The sequence below is a fragment of the Girardinichthys multiradiatus genome, chromosome 8, assembly GCF_021462225.1.
Source record: "Girardinichthys multiradiatus isolate DD_20200921_A chromosome 8, DD_fGirMul_XY1, whole genome shotgun sequence".
NCBI classification, from domain to species: Eukaryota; Metazoa; Chordata; class Actinopteri; order Cyprinodontiformes; family Goodeidae; genus Girardinichthys; species Girardinichthys multiradiatus.
In genome coordinates, this window is record NC_061801.1 from 27047213 (window position 1) to 27063430 (window position 16218).

General features: G+C 39.1%; 1 protein-coding gene across 2 annotated transcripts; it reads left to right on the top strand.

Annotated features, from left to right (window-relative positions):
• The first annotated feature begins 1976 nt into the window (after nucleotides 1-1976).
• plgrkt (plasminogen receptor, C-terminal lysine transmembrane protein) lies at nucleotides 1977-16082 on the top strand. Of its 2 annotated transcripts, XM_047372360.1 has the most exons (6): nucleotides 2019-2120; nucleotides 2276-2331; nucleotides 2515-2603; nucleotides 13608-13738; nucleotides 14077-14186; nucleotides 15392-16082. In XM_047372360.1, exons 3-6 carry the CDS (start codon nucleotides 2523-2525, stop codon nucleotides 15517-15519), a joined length of 450 nt encoding a protein of 149 aa, XP_047228316.1. In that variant the 5' UTR covers nucleotides 2019-2120; nucleotides 2276-2331; nucleotides 2515-2522; the 3' UTR covers nucleotides 15520-16082. The 2 variants fall into 2 exon arrangements, with proteins under 2 accessions (XP_047228315.1, XP_047228316.1); XM_047372359.1 differs by lacking the exon at nucleotides 2276-2331 and having other exon boundaries at nucleotides 1977-2120.
• Nucleotides 16083-16218: the final 136 nt, after the last annotated feature.

Below are 16218 nucleotides of genomic sequence, written 5' to 3' on the forward strand. Positions count from 1 at the left end.
TGTGCATGCCCGCATCAAACTTCCTTCCAGCCAATAATAATCTGTGTCTGATCTTGTCAGTTTCAATGTTATCTCAGAATAAATAAAAAAAAACTGTTCTTGTTGTGCTTCATTTCTAATATGTCTCCTGAAAAGCCCTTGTCTTGAATTTTACCTTCTCAATGACCCGAAGCAAAATGTTAATTGTCACAACAGGAAGGGTTTCTGAGATGGGTCTTGTGTGAGAAATGTTTTCTTCTTCAAAATCCAGATGTTAGTGTTGCATAGAGCTTTTATCTTGCCAAAGCTGTGTAAGCAAGGTTGAAAATAACGATGCTTGTTACTTGAACATGCAGAGTTTCTATGTTATGACTTATTAGTAGGACGGTCTACTCTGTGGAGACTTGGAAAATAATGGAGTTATATTTCAAGGAAGTTGAGCAATGATGATGTAGAGTTCCCACATTTGTTCTACTGTGAATGAGGAAAAACCATATGAGTCAGTGCAAACTGCAGGAATCACAATGACTAACCCATTTACTAATCCCGTCAGTGAAGTCAGTATTTATGTCTCATTGAACAAGTCCCGGCAAGATTTTATTTTATGTTTTTGTTTTACATTCAAAATGCAGTAAATCTTTCAATTTAAGGGTTATTCCACTCAAAATATATATAAAAAAATATGTCTGTTTTTCACCAGGTTCTAAAAAATGTAACCTTAAAGCACTGGGGAAGATAAAAACACATAACATATCTCACTGTGCCTGTATGTATTAAGGAAAGATGAAGCTAAAATTTTGAATATTTGTGGGAAAAACTATGTCCACCCCTGATGCTCACACAGGATTGAAGTGGGAAGGTAACAGCTCAGTGCTGCTAATCAAAAGCACATCATTAACTAATTATCAGTAATTAAGACCACCTTTATAAAATCAGTGGTTTTGGAACATAGAGGTGTGCGTTAACACAATGTTGGGGTGAAAAGACTTCAGCAGTTACCTTACAGAAGCACTTGTTTCTGCTCATCAATCTGGAAAGGGTTATAGGGGCATTTCAAAACATCTAAAGTCCATCATTCTAAATAGAGAAAGATTGCCAATACAATTGACAAGTGAAAAAAATAATTGTTGCAAAACGTCCTAGGGATGGATGTTTCAGAAACATTTACCTCCAGGGCAGCTTTAAGAGAAATGACAAAAAAACACGAACTAAAGTTAATCTCATCTGTATGCCTCACTTTAACATAGTAAATGTTAAACATCATGAGAGGACAGAGATACCAAGAAAAATACTATGTTTTATTTTGAAAGGTAGTAACAGGAACCCTCTGTTGATAAAGCTTGCATTAAAGTAGGCCATACATTTCATTTCGCCTCAATCTTTGTTTAATAAATGTTGACAGCGTTAAAACATTTGTATGTTTCTGCACTCGTACAGTACAGAAACACACTATCATTGCACATGTACATTACAACAAAATTTGTCCTCTGCATTTAACCCATCCCTTATATGCGGCGCCCGGGTCTTGCTCAGGGACTCAGAGTGGTAATCTGTGGGATACAAACCCGGCCCCTTGTGTCCCCTCCGGAACGCAAACCTCCTTCTCTAACCACTTTTCAGTACTAGTTTTTGAAGGAGAACTAACGGAGTGTCTTTCTTTTTTTTTTTTTACCTTGACTCTATGTGCATGATATTTGAATTTAGTATTTTTCCCCTCTCATTTCTGGAGCTATATTTAAATTGTTTCTCTAAAAGGTTCAGATTTTTAACTTCAAAGAGAACTCTTGTTTTTGCATTAAAACCTTGTTTTTCAACAGAGGGAGCCATTTATCTCTGCAGTTCACTCTGCATGGAACACAAAATATAACCAGCAGCTGGCAAATTATCAGGTTTATTCTCCTTCTGGCTTAAACTTGTGCTGCAACTAAGCATGCTTGGTTGTTATTTATTTAACCGAAAACTCTAATTTATTGAGAATGAAAATGGTTAAATGTAACGTATTTTGAAGGTCCGCCCGGAAGGCAAGACACCAATGGACTTCCGGTATTAGCACTGCAGCTCACGTAGCTTTTATTTTGATAAATAAATGTTTCTGTCTTTTTAATCTATTTCCTCTAAAGTTTCGCCTCAAGGTATTTTAGGTATGTAAATCTTTATTTTATAGTTAGCCATGACTTTACAATTAATAGGTGCAAATCCTATCAGGAGGAGCAAAAGAAGCTATTTAATTAGGCTAGCCATATTAGCCTTCTCAGTTTGCTAACTCGGTTTCACACATTTTGTTTTCTATCTCAAGTTCCTTAACAGTACACTCTGCAGGCTAAGCAGTTATAATCCAAATAATAAACAAAGGTTTGTATTTACCGATGCTTTAGTCAACTAAATGTCAACTCAAGTTTATTTACTCTGTAGCAGTGACAAGGTCACTATAACATGAACAAATGCAGCTATTTATCGTGTCTGTAAGATGTCACATTTGCTGCCCTCGTTTCCGTTACAGAATGACTTTGTTTTTCTGTGTGTTTTGCTCGTCAGGATCCAACATGGGCATCCTCATGTCTAAATCCATGGATGCAAACTTACAAAAGCAGCAGGAGTTCATGCTTCATAATTCACGGCTGCAGGTCAGTCAAGGTGACAGCAACACAATAATACAAACTGGACCTGCACTGTAAACGACGGTCATTGTTATACTTTTTAAATGATGCATGCATTAAAAACATTATACCCTGCTTTAGGTTTTTGCACATTGCATCTTTTAATGATAAAATATGGGAGATAAAGTCCTGCTTATTGGTATTTGATAATAGGCAGAAGAGATGATGCGTATGCATAGTGTTTGATTCCCGGCCCGGGTCTTTCTGCATGGAGTTTCCATGTTCTCCCCGTGCATGCGTGGGTTCTCACCGGGTACTCCGGCTTCCTCCCACAGTCCAAAGACATGCCTGTTAGGTTAATTGGTCACTCTAAATTGCCCTTAGGTGTATGAATGAGTGTGTGCATGGTTGTTTGTTTGTTGCCCTGTGATGGACTGGCGATCTGTCCAGGGTTTACCCCGCCTCTCGCCCATAGACTGCTGAAGATAGGCACCAGCTTCCCCGCGACCCACTATGGAATAAGCGGTAGAAAATGACTGACTATATATATATATATATATATATATATATATATATATATATAATCTCTTTATATAGAGAGAGATTATATATGCTGCGCTGAAGGAGCACAGGTAACCAAACTTGTAAAAAATAGATTAAATCATAATGCAGCAGATGCATCACTGAGTCGAACACGTGATCTTACCAGATCTGTCACTCTTATTCTGCATGTACATTGGCTTGTTAAATGTATTCATACGCCTTGAACTTTTCCACATATTGTTACATTACAACCACAAACATAAATGTATTTTATTGGAATTTTATGTGAAAGACCAACACACAGTGGTATACAATTGTGAAGTGGGACAAAAATTATACATCATTTCTTTTTTTTGTTTTTACAAATAAAAAACTTTAAAGGGCATTGTGCAAATGTATGTTGTTTGATGACGTTATATATACATATATATGATAATATAACAATAATTGAACAATTCATTTTTATTTAAAATATTACAGTATGAGGCTTTGTGATATTTAAGGACACTTGAGTAGATGTAACTTTCATACATCGCAGATCGGCTTATAATGTAAGACTGATCTGACATGTCTGTCAGGCATTTCTTTCCTACTTGTATGAGTCACATACCAACAGTTTCAAAGCTTCCCTTGCATCTCTGCATTTCCGTCTGGAGTACAGGCTTTTATTGCCCTCATATGATTCTTTTGTTTTTCCATGTTTTTTAATTAAAGCAAAAATATTGTTTTTTACGCGCTCCATTCTCCATTAGAGACAATTCCCTTTGATTTATTCATGCCTGCAAGCTGCCGAGCAGCAGGTGGGGTCTGTGGGTGTCATAATGTCAATGAAATTAGAAAATTTACACCCAAAAGGGTTGCTCTGTGGCCTGCACCTGAAATCCTCTCAGCATTTCCAGCTTTAAAACGTGGAAGGTGATGACTAATACAACACAATACAATGATGGCAAAGGTTTGGCAATTGAATTACACAGTGCCACCATCTGGGCCCTGAAGATGACTCATTGAGGGATATTAGATGCATATTTATGCATTACTGAGGTGCCTCCGTGTTGTTTTATAGGCTCAGCTCTCTTTAGCTACTTTAAATTTTTATAGTTCACATTCCAAATCAGCTTGTATACAGTTTAATTGGACTTTTTGAATAATATGTAAAAATAAATTAAAATAAAACTATGAGATGAAACTTTCAAGTAAAATTTCCAGGGTCGCTGAGGGTGAGAGCTCTTAATGTTCAATGATATGAAATAATTTTACTACTTTATTTTTTTTGCATTTGAAAGTTAGTTTGACATCGCCTAATTAAATAGGTCAGAGTGATCATGGCCATTTTAAAATGTCTACACAAAGCTGCGTTGTTACCTCCCCCTGCATTAAGATGTCAGAAACGTCCCATCAGTCATTGCTAATTGATCCCTGTCATGCTGTTGCCTTAAGTCAAAGCCACTCGGTCATTGTGTTTGAATAATGGCCTCCATCTTGAGATCAGCCATAACATTTCCTGGACATTGGTCTAATTTTTATGACGCATGCTTTAACGCAAGCAGTGAATTGACGTTAGCATTGTCTTTTGTTAGCCTTTTCTGAAAAATGTTTGGCTGCTGGTTGTAGAGCTGTAGGGAGGTCAAATAGTTTTTTTTATCTACGATCTTTTGTCCTACTCAGAGCATACAGGTGGTCTAAAGTTTCGCCTTACCCTCCACGCTTTTTGAGTACTGCTCAAAACACTGAATATTCTATCACAACTTGATTCTTTCTGAGAAGCAGCCCATCTTTTTATCCCATTGCTGATTAGATATAGAGAAATTACCGTATTTTCCGCACTATAAGGCGCACCGGATTATAAGGCGCACCTTCAATGAATGGCCTATTTTAGAACTTTTTTCATATATAGGGCGCACCGGATTATAAGGCGCATAGAATAGAAGCTACTGCAGTCAAACGTTTGACTGGGGTTGCGTTATGCATCCACTAGATGGAGCTGTGCTAAAGAGAATGTCAACAAAACAGTCAGATAAGTCAGTCAGTCAAACTTTATTAATACACTACAAACCAGCGTTCTGATAACTCCATTCACTCTCATGGTAAGGTCTCCTCTACATAGAATTCTATTGAATAGAGCCAACCGCACGTTAGGAATGCATTGGAGTCTATGAAGTTGAAGTTGAAATCAAACGTTAGTTAAAACGTGAAAGGGAACTTTCCCCTGATTCAGTAAACACGTAAAAGAAACAGTTTGATGCACTAAATCAAACGTTAGTACTGTTAACCTTTCCTGTTTCTGTCCCCTGACCGTAGTCTGATGACACAGTGGAGACGCTTTCTCCAGGGCCGAAGTTACTAGTTTCCTCGGGGTTAACTCCCTCACTCATACGTTGCTGAGTTGAGCATGAAGAAACAGCATCAAAACACTGAGTTGTTGACCAGATTTGGGGTTCTTTTTAATGACTTTGCAGCACGTAAAAACACAGGGCTTACAGACTCATACACCGCTGCTCCGGTCGCCGTCTCTACCCACCCCACACACACAATAATACCGACGTCACTCCTTCACTCTTGATTCTCAGCTACGGCAGCACACAGCGCCACCTCTGTCCGGAGGAGTAATGTCAACATCTTCCATACACACACACGAAACATACACCCCACACACTGAGCTTCTAATCACATATAGTTCAGGCAATTCCTGCAACAGTACATTCAAACGTTATACACACACAAGTGGTGTTGGACTAGGAGTAAGCACAGTACAGGTGTTTACCGCTATTACTTTGGCGACACCCCTGACTACGGTAGCCGTAATGCTGCAAGCGGTGCGGCTTTGTAGTTTACCAGTCGTACTGAAACATTTTGACAGAGCGCCGTGTACAACCAGTATGGATCAACCAATTAACCAATTGATCCATATATAAGGCGCTCCGGATTACAAGGCGCACTGTCATTTTTTGAAAAAATTAAAGATTTTTAAGTGCGCCTTATAGTGCGGAAAATACGGTAACCTTTTTTTTATGTAAAGAGCTGCCTTTTAGAGTGAAACAGAAAATCAGATCAGCAACATTTGCCACTTTTTGTAGATGCCAGATATACTTTCAATGGGATGTCCAACCATGGATTTTCTATACCCACTTATGCTTTGCAGGATTATGGTTTCTATTAATGTTTTTAAAGCTTTTATCAAAGAGGAAAACGCCTCTGCATTTGGTTGTGACAGCTTGTGAAAGTCAACGTTAGGCCAATAGGGAAGTTTTTCAAACAGTAAATGGAAAGTTGCACAATTGCTAAGAGGAACCTTCTGCTTGTATAGATGAGACATCTTCCTGTGTTCCATGCAGGAGTTTCATTGAGTTAGTTCTGTATTCTTCGAGTACTTGATGCATTTTTATAGGGGCAGCATGATGGTGCAGTTCTAAACAGATACAATGAACATGTCTACCTCTACAGTGCTTGAAATGTGTCTTTCCAGTTGACAGGTTTGATTAGACCAAGATAAATTCGGGCGCAGTCGCTCGAATAGCCCGGTTTGTTTGCATAACTTTAAATGCCTTCATATGTTTCTACCAAACAAGTGATCTAGGTCATGGCTGCATTTAAACAATCACTGGTGTATTTTGAGTTTAGTGCAATTCTAGTTGTTGGTCTTGTTTTCTGCAAACCACATTGAGCTTTTTAGTTCTGGTTATGATGGCAATCAGAAAAATTAGGTTCTAGATCAGAAATTTGTACTGGAAAAAATGCTCTAAATGGCCTTAATAACTGGAATCTGATCTGAAACCTGTGAAATATACTGATCGAACTGTGTGCATTTCCAGATTCCCTTATATCTGAGTCCCATTCGATCCCATGTTGAGTAGATGCTACTTCTTTCCAGCATGTGCTTCTCTGTTGTGTGACCCATCTGCTTCTGCTTCTCCTCCCAACAGCTTGTACCATAGAGCGTGAATATCCAGGATGATTTGTGATGATTTCTGCACATACCTTTGTCAAGCTTTTGCCTAAATTTGATAAAGCTGCAATCCTATATAAATGTCAGTGAGTTTCCTGCTTGGTTTGGGCTTTGTTTTGTTCTCACTTTGCCACCTTCAGATTAGATCGTGTCTCATTTCTGCTTTTCACGTATTCTTCTCTTCTGTTTCCTGCCATTGCTTGCCTGGCCTTTCTCGAAACCTCTTCGTCATGCTCTGTAATGTCGGTAGTGTATAGAAGGTTTATTTTATCCTGTTTCGAAGTACATGTATCGATAAATGTTTCGCTTTCAGAATAAGTAAGAAGTTGTCATCAAGTTAAAATAGACAGACACTGTCAGCTCTGTCATTTCAGGAACACAGTTCCAGTGCCGGCCACATTTACTGGCACCATCAGCTAAGATAAGTTCGGGATTAGCACGGTGGCGCAGTTGGTAGCACTGTTGCCTTGCAGCAAGAAGGTCCTGGGTTCGATTCCCAGCCGGGGGTCTTTCTGCATAGAGTTTGCATGTTCTCCCCGTGCATGCGTGGGTTCTCACCTGGTACTCCGGCTTCCTCCCACAGTCCAAAAACATGCTTAGGTTAATTGGTCACTCTAAATTGCCCTTAGGTGAATGAATGAGTGTTTGCATGGTTGTTTGTGTGTTGCCCTGTGGTGGACTGGCGACCTGTCCAGGGTGTACCCCGCCTCTCGCCCATAGACTGCTGGAGATAGGCACCAGCTCCCCCGCGACCCACTATGGAATAAGCGGTAGAAAATGACAGACTGACTGACTAGTTCAGAACAGTTAATTAACTCAGTGTTATTAAATAATTGTTTTTAACCACATGCTGGGATTGTCACTCCTGCTGTGAACAAGCCTCTTTGGCCAGTAGGCGTCTCCTGTAAGATTTCTCAAGGCTGGACCTCTTTGCACAATCTCTGTGGATCATTGGTTCTGACCTTTAGTAGTATTTGTAGGTTCTGTTTTTGATGTGTTGTAACATATATTGCATACATTTTATTTTATTTTGATCATTATTATTCATTTTTGTTATTTAGTTTGACTTTGGAGGCAGATCTTGAGACCTCATACTTGCCGATTTGCAACCCTAGTTTTGGTAACCACCGCTGTGGATCTCCGGGAGTTCTAGGAGAGTTCTGGGCCGTCTCTTATGCTCACCTCTCTTCAGCTAACCCCACAGGTTTGTTATAGGATTTAGGCCATGGAAGAATGCTTCAGACATTTGGTCTAAAGAAACATCACCGTGTTTATTTGGTCATATGCTCTGGATTATTACCCTGCTAAAAGACCTGATCATGACCCATTTTTTGGTATTTTCTTAGAGACAACCAGGTATTTATTTAAAATGCCCTGGTATTTGTAAGCTTTCAAGGTTCCTTGTCTCTTTGGATGGGACACAGACCCACAGCATCACAGTTCCTCCTCCATAGTTACCAGTAGGCTTGAGGTGGTTTTCCAGATTTTACCTCCTCTGCCAGCTTGCTCACTGTGTGTGGTTGCAAGGTAAATTTGAGACCTTTTCGAGCCTATTGGAGAACAACTAAGAGAAATCACCTGTCATTCCCTGGTGAAACAGAACATCATGGATTACTAATTAGAAGGTTCTACAATCACTGATGAACGTAAAAAAGTATTAATAAAAAATGCCTCCATTCGTTTATTTTAAAGGGATTTTTAGGGGTACCAATAATTGTGCCATTGTTTCTTATTATAGGATTTCCCTCCCAAGTAAGTTAAAGTATTCAAATCAAAGGTTGGATTTTAAAAATCTTTTCAGTATTAGATTTTATTTGAAGGAATTTTACTTATTTTCACCAGGGGAGTCAATTAATGTGCCCACAACTAACTGGTGTAAAATATGGCTTTTAGTCAATATTACAGAATTGCAATTTAGACAATATCCCTTTTAAAGTGATGGATTGAATATTTACAGATGAAGTATTTTTAATAATTTTGATGTTCTTTAAAATATAATGGGCCTCTCGCCCATAGACTGCTGGAGATAGGCACCAGCTCCCCCGCGACCCACTATGGAATAAGCGGTAGAAAATGACTGACTGACTGACTTATTATAAGCTCAATATTGTTGACACATTTGGGCTTCTTGATCAAAAGGATGTTGGATGGACCCATCCCAGCTAGACTCTATGGATGTTGTTGCTTTTATCAGTCAGAGTTCAGGTAATTGGTCAGTAGCTGACTGTTTATGATGTTAAATAATAAATCTTTACAGTTTGTTTGAAATAAACACGATGCTGCTGCTGCTTGTTTTAGATTCAGTGAATGATTAAGTCAGTAAGTGTTTTACTTTACATTTCTCACTACAATCGAGAGTAACGTGGTTGTTTCATGCTTTCTGCTCTTATTAATCACTCTAACTGAGCCACCATGACATCATTTAGTTCCTGCCACTTAGCCAAGAGCTTTTCTCTGTACCTTTCGGCACTGAAAAGGCTGTAAGTTCCTACTTCCTGGAGGGTCCTCCTCGTTGCGGTCAGCACGTGTCAGTGGATTCCAGTGGTTAGTTTCATATTCAATGCAGGTATGAAACTTTCCGCAGAAACCCCACAAGCATACACAGTTAATACCGACAGTGGTTCCCGGGTTACATTCATGTTCAGGCGTGCTGAACAAATGGCTGTTTCACTGAATGCCCACATTTCCCTCTAGGGATCTTTTGTATTGAAGTCACTAAGAGAAACCGTGACTAATGCTTGTTTTCATTGGTTCATTTAATGTTTGAAGCAATATTAAACGCATTTTTTGTACCTCTAGTCTGGAAAAGTAGTTGTATTTCCTTAATTTATTTCCTATCCCACAGACTAAATGTCATTTTCTTTACATCCTTCCTCCTTTGTGTCTTCCCTTTCATCCTTGTATATTTTCTCTCTTTCTTCCTTCCCTTCTTTCCGTCTTCTCTTTTCTTTTCCTTCCACCTTCCTCCCTTTTGTCCTTCCTTATTTTCTTTCCTTGTAATCTCTCTACCTTCTTTGTGTCCTCATAACTGTGTAACTGTTATATGTTTCCTTTCTTTCGTCCAGTTTCTGTTTATTCCAGGATCCTACTGTAGACATTTCTGCCATAAATTTGTGGAGGTTGTAAAGGTCATTTATGTTTTCATGGATAATGTGTAGGAACCCTGCATCTTGTTATATTTCAAGTTTCTAGAACCCAGGTAGTTCCAGTTTACACTCATTAAAAGAATATGTTAGCCTATTAGTGCGAGCCTAATATTAAAACTGAAACTGACTTTAACAGCTAAGAGTTTCAAGTAACTTATTGTGCATTTAAACAAAAAGATGGACTGGTGAAAGCTTTTTTGGCTGTTTCTAATTGCATTTTTGTATTCCCCCATATCTCTTAAAAAAAACACTTGAAAATAATTGACTGTATTGAAAATAGTTATATGCTCATACCAAAAAAACCCATCCATCCATTTCCTAAACCTGTTTAATCCTGGAAAGGTTGTAAGGAAGCTGGTTGGCAAGGTGCAGGGTACTACCTGGACAGGTCACCAGTCCATCCCAGGGAAACATGGAGACACACCATCATCTAAGGGCAATAAAGAGGGGCTGATTAACCAAACATGTATGTTTTTGTTGTGTGGGGGGAAGCCAGATGTGTAATTTTAGCCATTTTAAGTGGGAATAAATGTGGGGTGTCCTAACTTATTCCTCACCAAATAACTTTAAGATTTTCTGGTGAGGCTTTATTGTTTGTTTATATTACTTCAGCATTGTTAAAATTGAGATTAGGTATCCACATGTGACTGCATGCAATAAAAAGAAGCACATTTATCTCACCTTCTCTCTGGATCATTGAAGGTCCTGACCAGAAGGGCCCCAGGTTATTAGACAGACAATTTGAAAATGTCATTCAACTGAAAAAGGAGTTTAACTCTCTCACCAGTTCTATAAATGTAATTTTATTTTATTTACAAAAAAAGCATATTATCATTGTACAGTTGCCGTATTAAAAACTTTAGCTTCTCATGCAATTAATTAATATTTATCAAGTCAACATCTTTGGTGAAATCCAAAACGTCTGAGTTCATCTGGCCCTGCAGAGGTTCAGTTTCAGGTTCAGTTCAATTAGGAAGTGATTAACTCAGATTTTATACAGAAATAGAAAAGATGAGGAAGAAATAAGCATCTCATGTGATCAGAGCAACCCTTCGTGTAACATGATTACATTGTTTCTCTGGAAGACTTTGATTGCTGGGATGTGTCATGTTTTCTAGTTCAGCTCTCTTTCGATAAGTTTAAAATCACTCCATGATGTGTGAGAGCGATTCCCTATAATAAAGCACTCCTTGATAGAAGGAAGTGCCGTAAACAAATGCTTTGAGTGTCCCTGCAGTGTGAAACGTATAAGCACTCAGTGATGCATCTACATGTTTAATAACTTTGCAAACTCTCCAGACTTCCTGAAACCTCTGCACGTCTCTTTTGTCACATTTGAGTGTTGTTGGTTGAAGCTGTACAAACCTCACAGCTGCAGCTCACACCCTCAACATTCAGTCCAGTTTCATATTTAAGAAAAATACAATTAAATTGAAGTTAAGAGTTGATTGCGCTTTGTTCGCGCAAATGGCTTTGACTGTAATTTTCCCCCAGTTATGCTCTGGCCACATGATTACAGGTAAACTTTGCTGAGTTGCTTTTCTGTTCATCAGTGCTAACTACCATTGATTTAAAGGTACTTCAGTCTGTAAGTACCCCAACTGGTCTACTTCAGGTTTTCACAACAGAAAGCACATCATGTCTTTACCAGCAGGGATTGTTGATCCATGCTTGATCCTTGAGTGTTTGCACATTAGGTCAGTTTACTGATGTGAGACAGTTCAGGTAGAGCTGGGAGCCCACAAAGGCAGCTGCTGTACCTGATGAAATCTGGATAATGTTGGACTAGCTATGGTATGTAAACCAGTAGAAATAAAGCATCTGTATTTTTTTGTTTTGAACATTTTTCTCATTGAAAGCCACTAACTAGACCTACACAAAGTGATGCTTTATTGTTAAGTGGAAGGAAATGCATAGTCTTCAGAATTTCATGCAAGTAAAGAAATCTGAAAAGTGTGGAGTGTATTTGTATTCAGGCCCCTTCGAATGAATATTTTCAATTACTACCTTTTGCTGCAAACGAGCAACTCATTTTTGCCACAAAATGGCATCCCACAGCATGACATTGCCACCACCATGCTTCATTGAGGGGACGTTTTGTTCAGGGCGATGTACAGTGTTAGTTTTTAAACACACATATAGAGTGTTCCTTAGTGTGACTAACGTGTGTCTTGCTCTTCATGATGCTGTTTGTTCTCTGATGTTCTCTAGCAGACCTCTGAGGCCCTCAGTGAGCAGCTGTATTCGGGTCATAGAGTTGAATAGAGTGGAATGCATTTGCAGGCCACGAATAAAGAGACGTTTCAAAGAAACGAGTATTTTTGCGAGGCGCCTTATGTGTTGGACTGGCTGATTGTTCCAATGAAATGATCGATGGGGCTGATGATGGGTTGCCAGGCTATTTGTCATGCATAGTGTCATCCAGAGGAAGGCACTGAGTGGTCATGCTCGCGCTTGACAAGTTAAAGACATTTTGTACCGGGAATGGGTCAATGTGCAGCCAACTCCCTCATGAAACCTTATTAAATTGCCTCTGACTCATTCAGGCGGATGCTTCTGTTTTGTTCAGTTTTCTGAGAATACTAGTCATTTTATCTGTCACCAAAAAATGTAATGTTTTTGCGTTAGGTGTACAATTTCATTTCTAACACAGTTGAACAGATCTGCCTGCCATTCCACACAAAAGCACCTGTCAGTGTAAATTTGTCGAATCAACTCAACTCCTGGAAAATGGTCTAATTTAGGTATTTTGCTTACACCGTCCGCTCAGATGAAAGCTGGCTTTTTATCATCGCCAGGTCATAGTCACGTCCCTGTAGGTGGAAACAAAAGCTCATCTCTGACACTTTCACTTTTGGGGAATAAAAGGTTTTTAACTGAGAATGTCACTCAGTCAGGCTATCAAGGATGCATGTGTTTGTCTAAATGGACTCAGGCTGGAGTGTGGGCGTCAGACAGGAAACGAAAGACAATACAATGGCCTTGCTGAGGTTAATCAGCATGGATGCAGCCTTCCTAACCCTGGACTGACTTGGTCCTCCTCGCTTTGACCCACGCTTTGATGCTTTTTAGAAACTGGAAAATATGCAAGAAAATAGAGAAACTTATCCTGTAAACCTTTTCCATGATACTCCTTTTATTTAAGAAAACATTATTGTAACTGTTTTTGCCTTTTGGCAATAAGTCCAACTTTAATCAATTAACTCCATTCAGAACAAGTTCCTATAAGGAGAAATTCTGAAAATTTCAGATAATTAATCTAACCTAAATTATTTTAAATTTAAATAGTACTTTCTTATAATTGTTTTATGTCAACAAATGTTTTTTCTAGAAATACTACACTGTATTTAGATACATTTCTTCATCTGCATCTGCGTATGTTTGCGTGTTTCCACGCAGATGGAGCGTCAGATCCTGATGCAGAACCAGATGAGAGAGAGACAGATGGCCATGCAGATCGCCTGGTCCAGAGAGTTTCTCAAATACTTCGGCTCCTTCTTTGCAGTGGCCACATTGGGACTAACAGCAGGGTGAGAAGTGGAGCAGCCAAGCTCCTTTAGTAGTAAATCACTAGGAGAGACAAACCTGCTTCAACCTGCATGTGAGTGATGAAAGTGCGAGTCTTCACAGTTTATTTGATCATCCGGTGGCATTTACAGATGCCGTCAGCGACCATCCGGATGTCACACAAGTTAACGCATCAACCTGTAACTGAAAGGTGGCGCCAGAAGGCCATAACATGAAACTCTGCTTGTTTTTTGTAATGAGGCCTTGTGAATTCTTTAGATTTTTAGGATTCAAGCTGATCACAAATTCATAATTTGGAGGCAGAAATATAAACACGTTCCTTCTTTTTGTTCATCCTCAGAGCCATTAAAAGCAGAAAAGTTGGCATGATGGCTCCGATTGTTCCTCTCAGCATCATACTTGCCTATCAGATGGACAACGCCTATGGGACGCTCATCTATCGGATGAGAGGTGAGGCTACTGAGATGTAGAGGCGACATATTTTATTGAGAATGCATACAGCACTGCTGAGACGTACACGGATCATGAGCATAAATGTCATTTAATTTTGGATTTCGAAATCACTTGAGTTCTTCTTTTTCCAGAGTGGAAAGATGATATAATAACAACTTTAAATGTTTTTAAAAAAGAAACTATTGAACAATTTTTAAATGTATTAAGGATCTAAAGCTCAATGGTGGCCTGCTCTAATTATCCCAAACATAGTTTAGGATCATTTCCCTGTTGGAACGCCCAGCTGTGTCCATGTTTGACCGTCTGACCCGGACCTCAACCCTCAGACGAAAGAAAAACTATGCCGTCCCAGTCCCATTATCTACATGTTAGTCCTCCTTTCCATCTGTCCCTCCTTGTGCCCTTACTTCTTTCCCTTTTTGTATATTTTCCCGTGGTATGTACTTCAATCCTTGTGCCTTACCTCTCTTCTTATGTGTTCCATCTTTTCCTTGTCTTCCCTTCCTGTTCCTTCCTTTCCCTTCTGTCCCTCTTTTGTTGTGTCCTTCCTTCGTATCCTACCTTCATTCTTCTCTCCTTCCTTCATCTTAATTTTTTGTGTTCTACCTCCCTTACTTCTGTCCTTCCTTGTGCTATTCCCTTGTTACCTTTCTTGTTATCTTCCTTCCATTTTGTCCCTTGTGCCCTACCTTCCTTTCTTTTATCTTGCCTTCCTTCACTTGTTTTTCCCTTTCTCTTTCCTTGTGTTCTACTTCCTTGTCTCATTTTTCCTCCTTAGTTTTTCCTTGTATCCTAACTCCTTCCTTACTTCCTCCATCCATCCATCCATCCATCCATCCATTCATCCATCCTCTTGTGGACTGTGCTTTAAAGCTATGTGACCGTGCTAAATTCACGTTGTGGATCTAAGTCTTCATTCGAATATTTATTCATGTTAGGTGTTGTATTATCCTTTCATCAGGACAAAAAGACTAAATAGAAGCATTAAAAGCCTCGAACTGTTCAGACATTCCTGCTGATGAGTGTATTTAAGAACATTTTCTACTAGAAATCAAATATGCCGACTTTAAGAGGCAGAACCACTGATTCACAAAAAGGGCTTACAGAAGGGAAGTGACTGTCGTATGTTGGGAAGAAGATGACAGCTTCAATGACATTGATATGCTACATTCTATTTACATTGGGTTTTGTTGCACCTTTAGGCGAGGCCGAGAATATCATGGCGTCTGAGCACGACCGTTTGGACCTGCCTCTGGGAATGCCAACATTTGAGAGCATAGAGAAGGCCCGGCGTGCCAAAAGCGCCCTCATCTCCCTTTTGGAGAAGTGATGCATTGGTTGTGACACGAGTCAAGATCCAAACCGTCCAACCGGTGCGTTCACCTGTGCTATTTTTGTTTCATCATAGAGAACAGCTGTCAGGTCTGATCGGACTTCTTTAAAAGTCTTGGAGGCCGCGGTTTGCACCAAGTCCACATCACGGACCTTTAAATAAATCTGTAGCCGTTTTGATTTGTATTGTTGAAAGCTGATTGGTGGAGGCAGAATACTAATTCAGATGAGTTAATTATGTGTACATTTACTGTGCTGTAATGGGATAAAATATAATTGATAATAATAAGCAAACGTTCAATAGCAGACAAATTGCTCCTGGCAAAGTCTGTAGTTAATGATTCAGGCCACTAGGGGACAGAAAAACTGAATAACTGTCAATTATTGATGGATACAACATCTCATCTGTTCAGTAATTCTTCTGTTTGATAACTCAGAGGGTCTTTGATAGTGGACCATCATACCAAAGCTTTTTATTCATACATTTTATTTGCTATTTAAACCAGTTGCATTTGACATTGAAAGTAATTGTAAAGGTAATAAAAGAAATCTTGCAATAAATCTTGTCTTAGATATTATTTTGTGATTAAATATCACACCTTTCTTTCATCAGGTGCATTTTTTATCTTCCTGCATAGACGGTGTGTGCAATATTACTACAACAAAGAAACAACTCCAAGTACGTCAGTGCCATCAG

Coding starts and splice junctions, on each gene's coding strand:
- plgrkt (XM_047372359.1), top strand. CDS start 2,523: ATGGGCATCCTCATGTCTAAATCCATGGATGCAAACTTACAAAAGCAG. Junction 13,739..14,076: donor ACATTGGGACTAACAGCAGG/GTGAGAAGTGGA, acceptor GTTCATCCTCAG/AGCCATTAAAAGCAGAAAAG. Junction 14,187..15,391: donor GCTCATCTATCGGATGAGAG/GTGAGGCTACTG, acceptor TTGCACCTTTAG/GCGAGGCCGAGAATATCATG.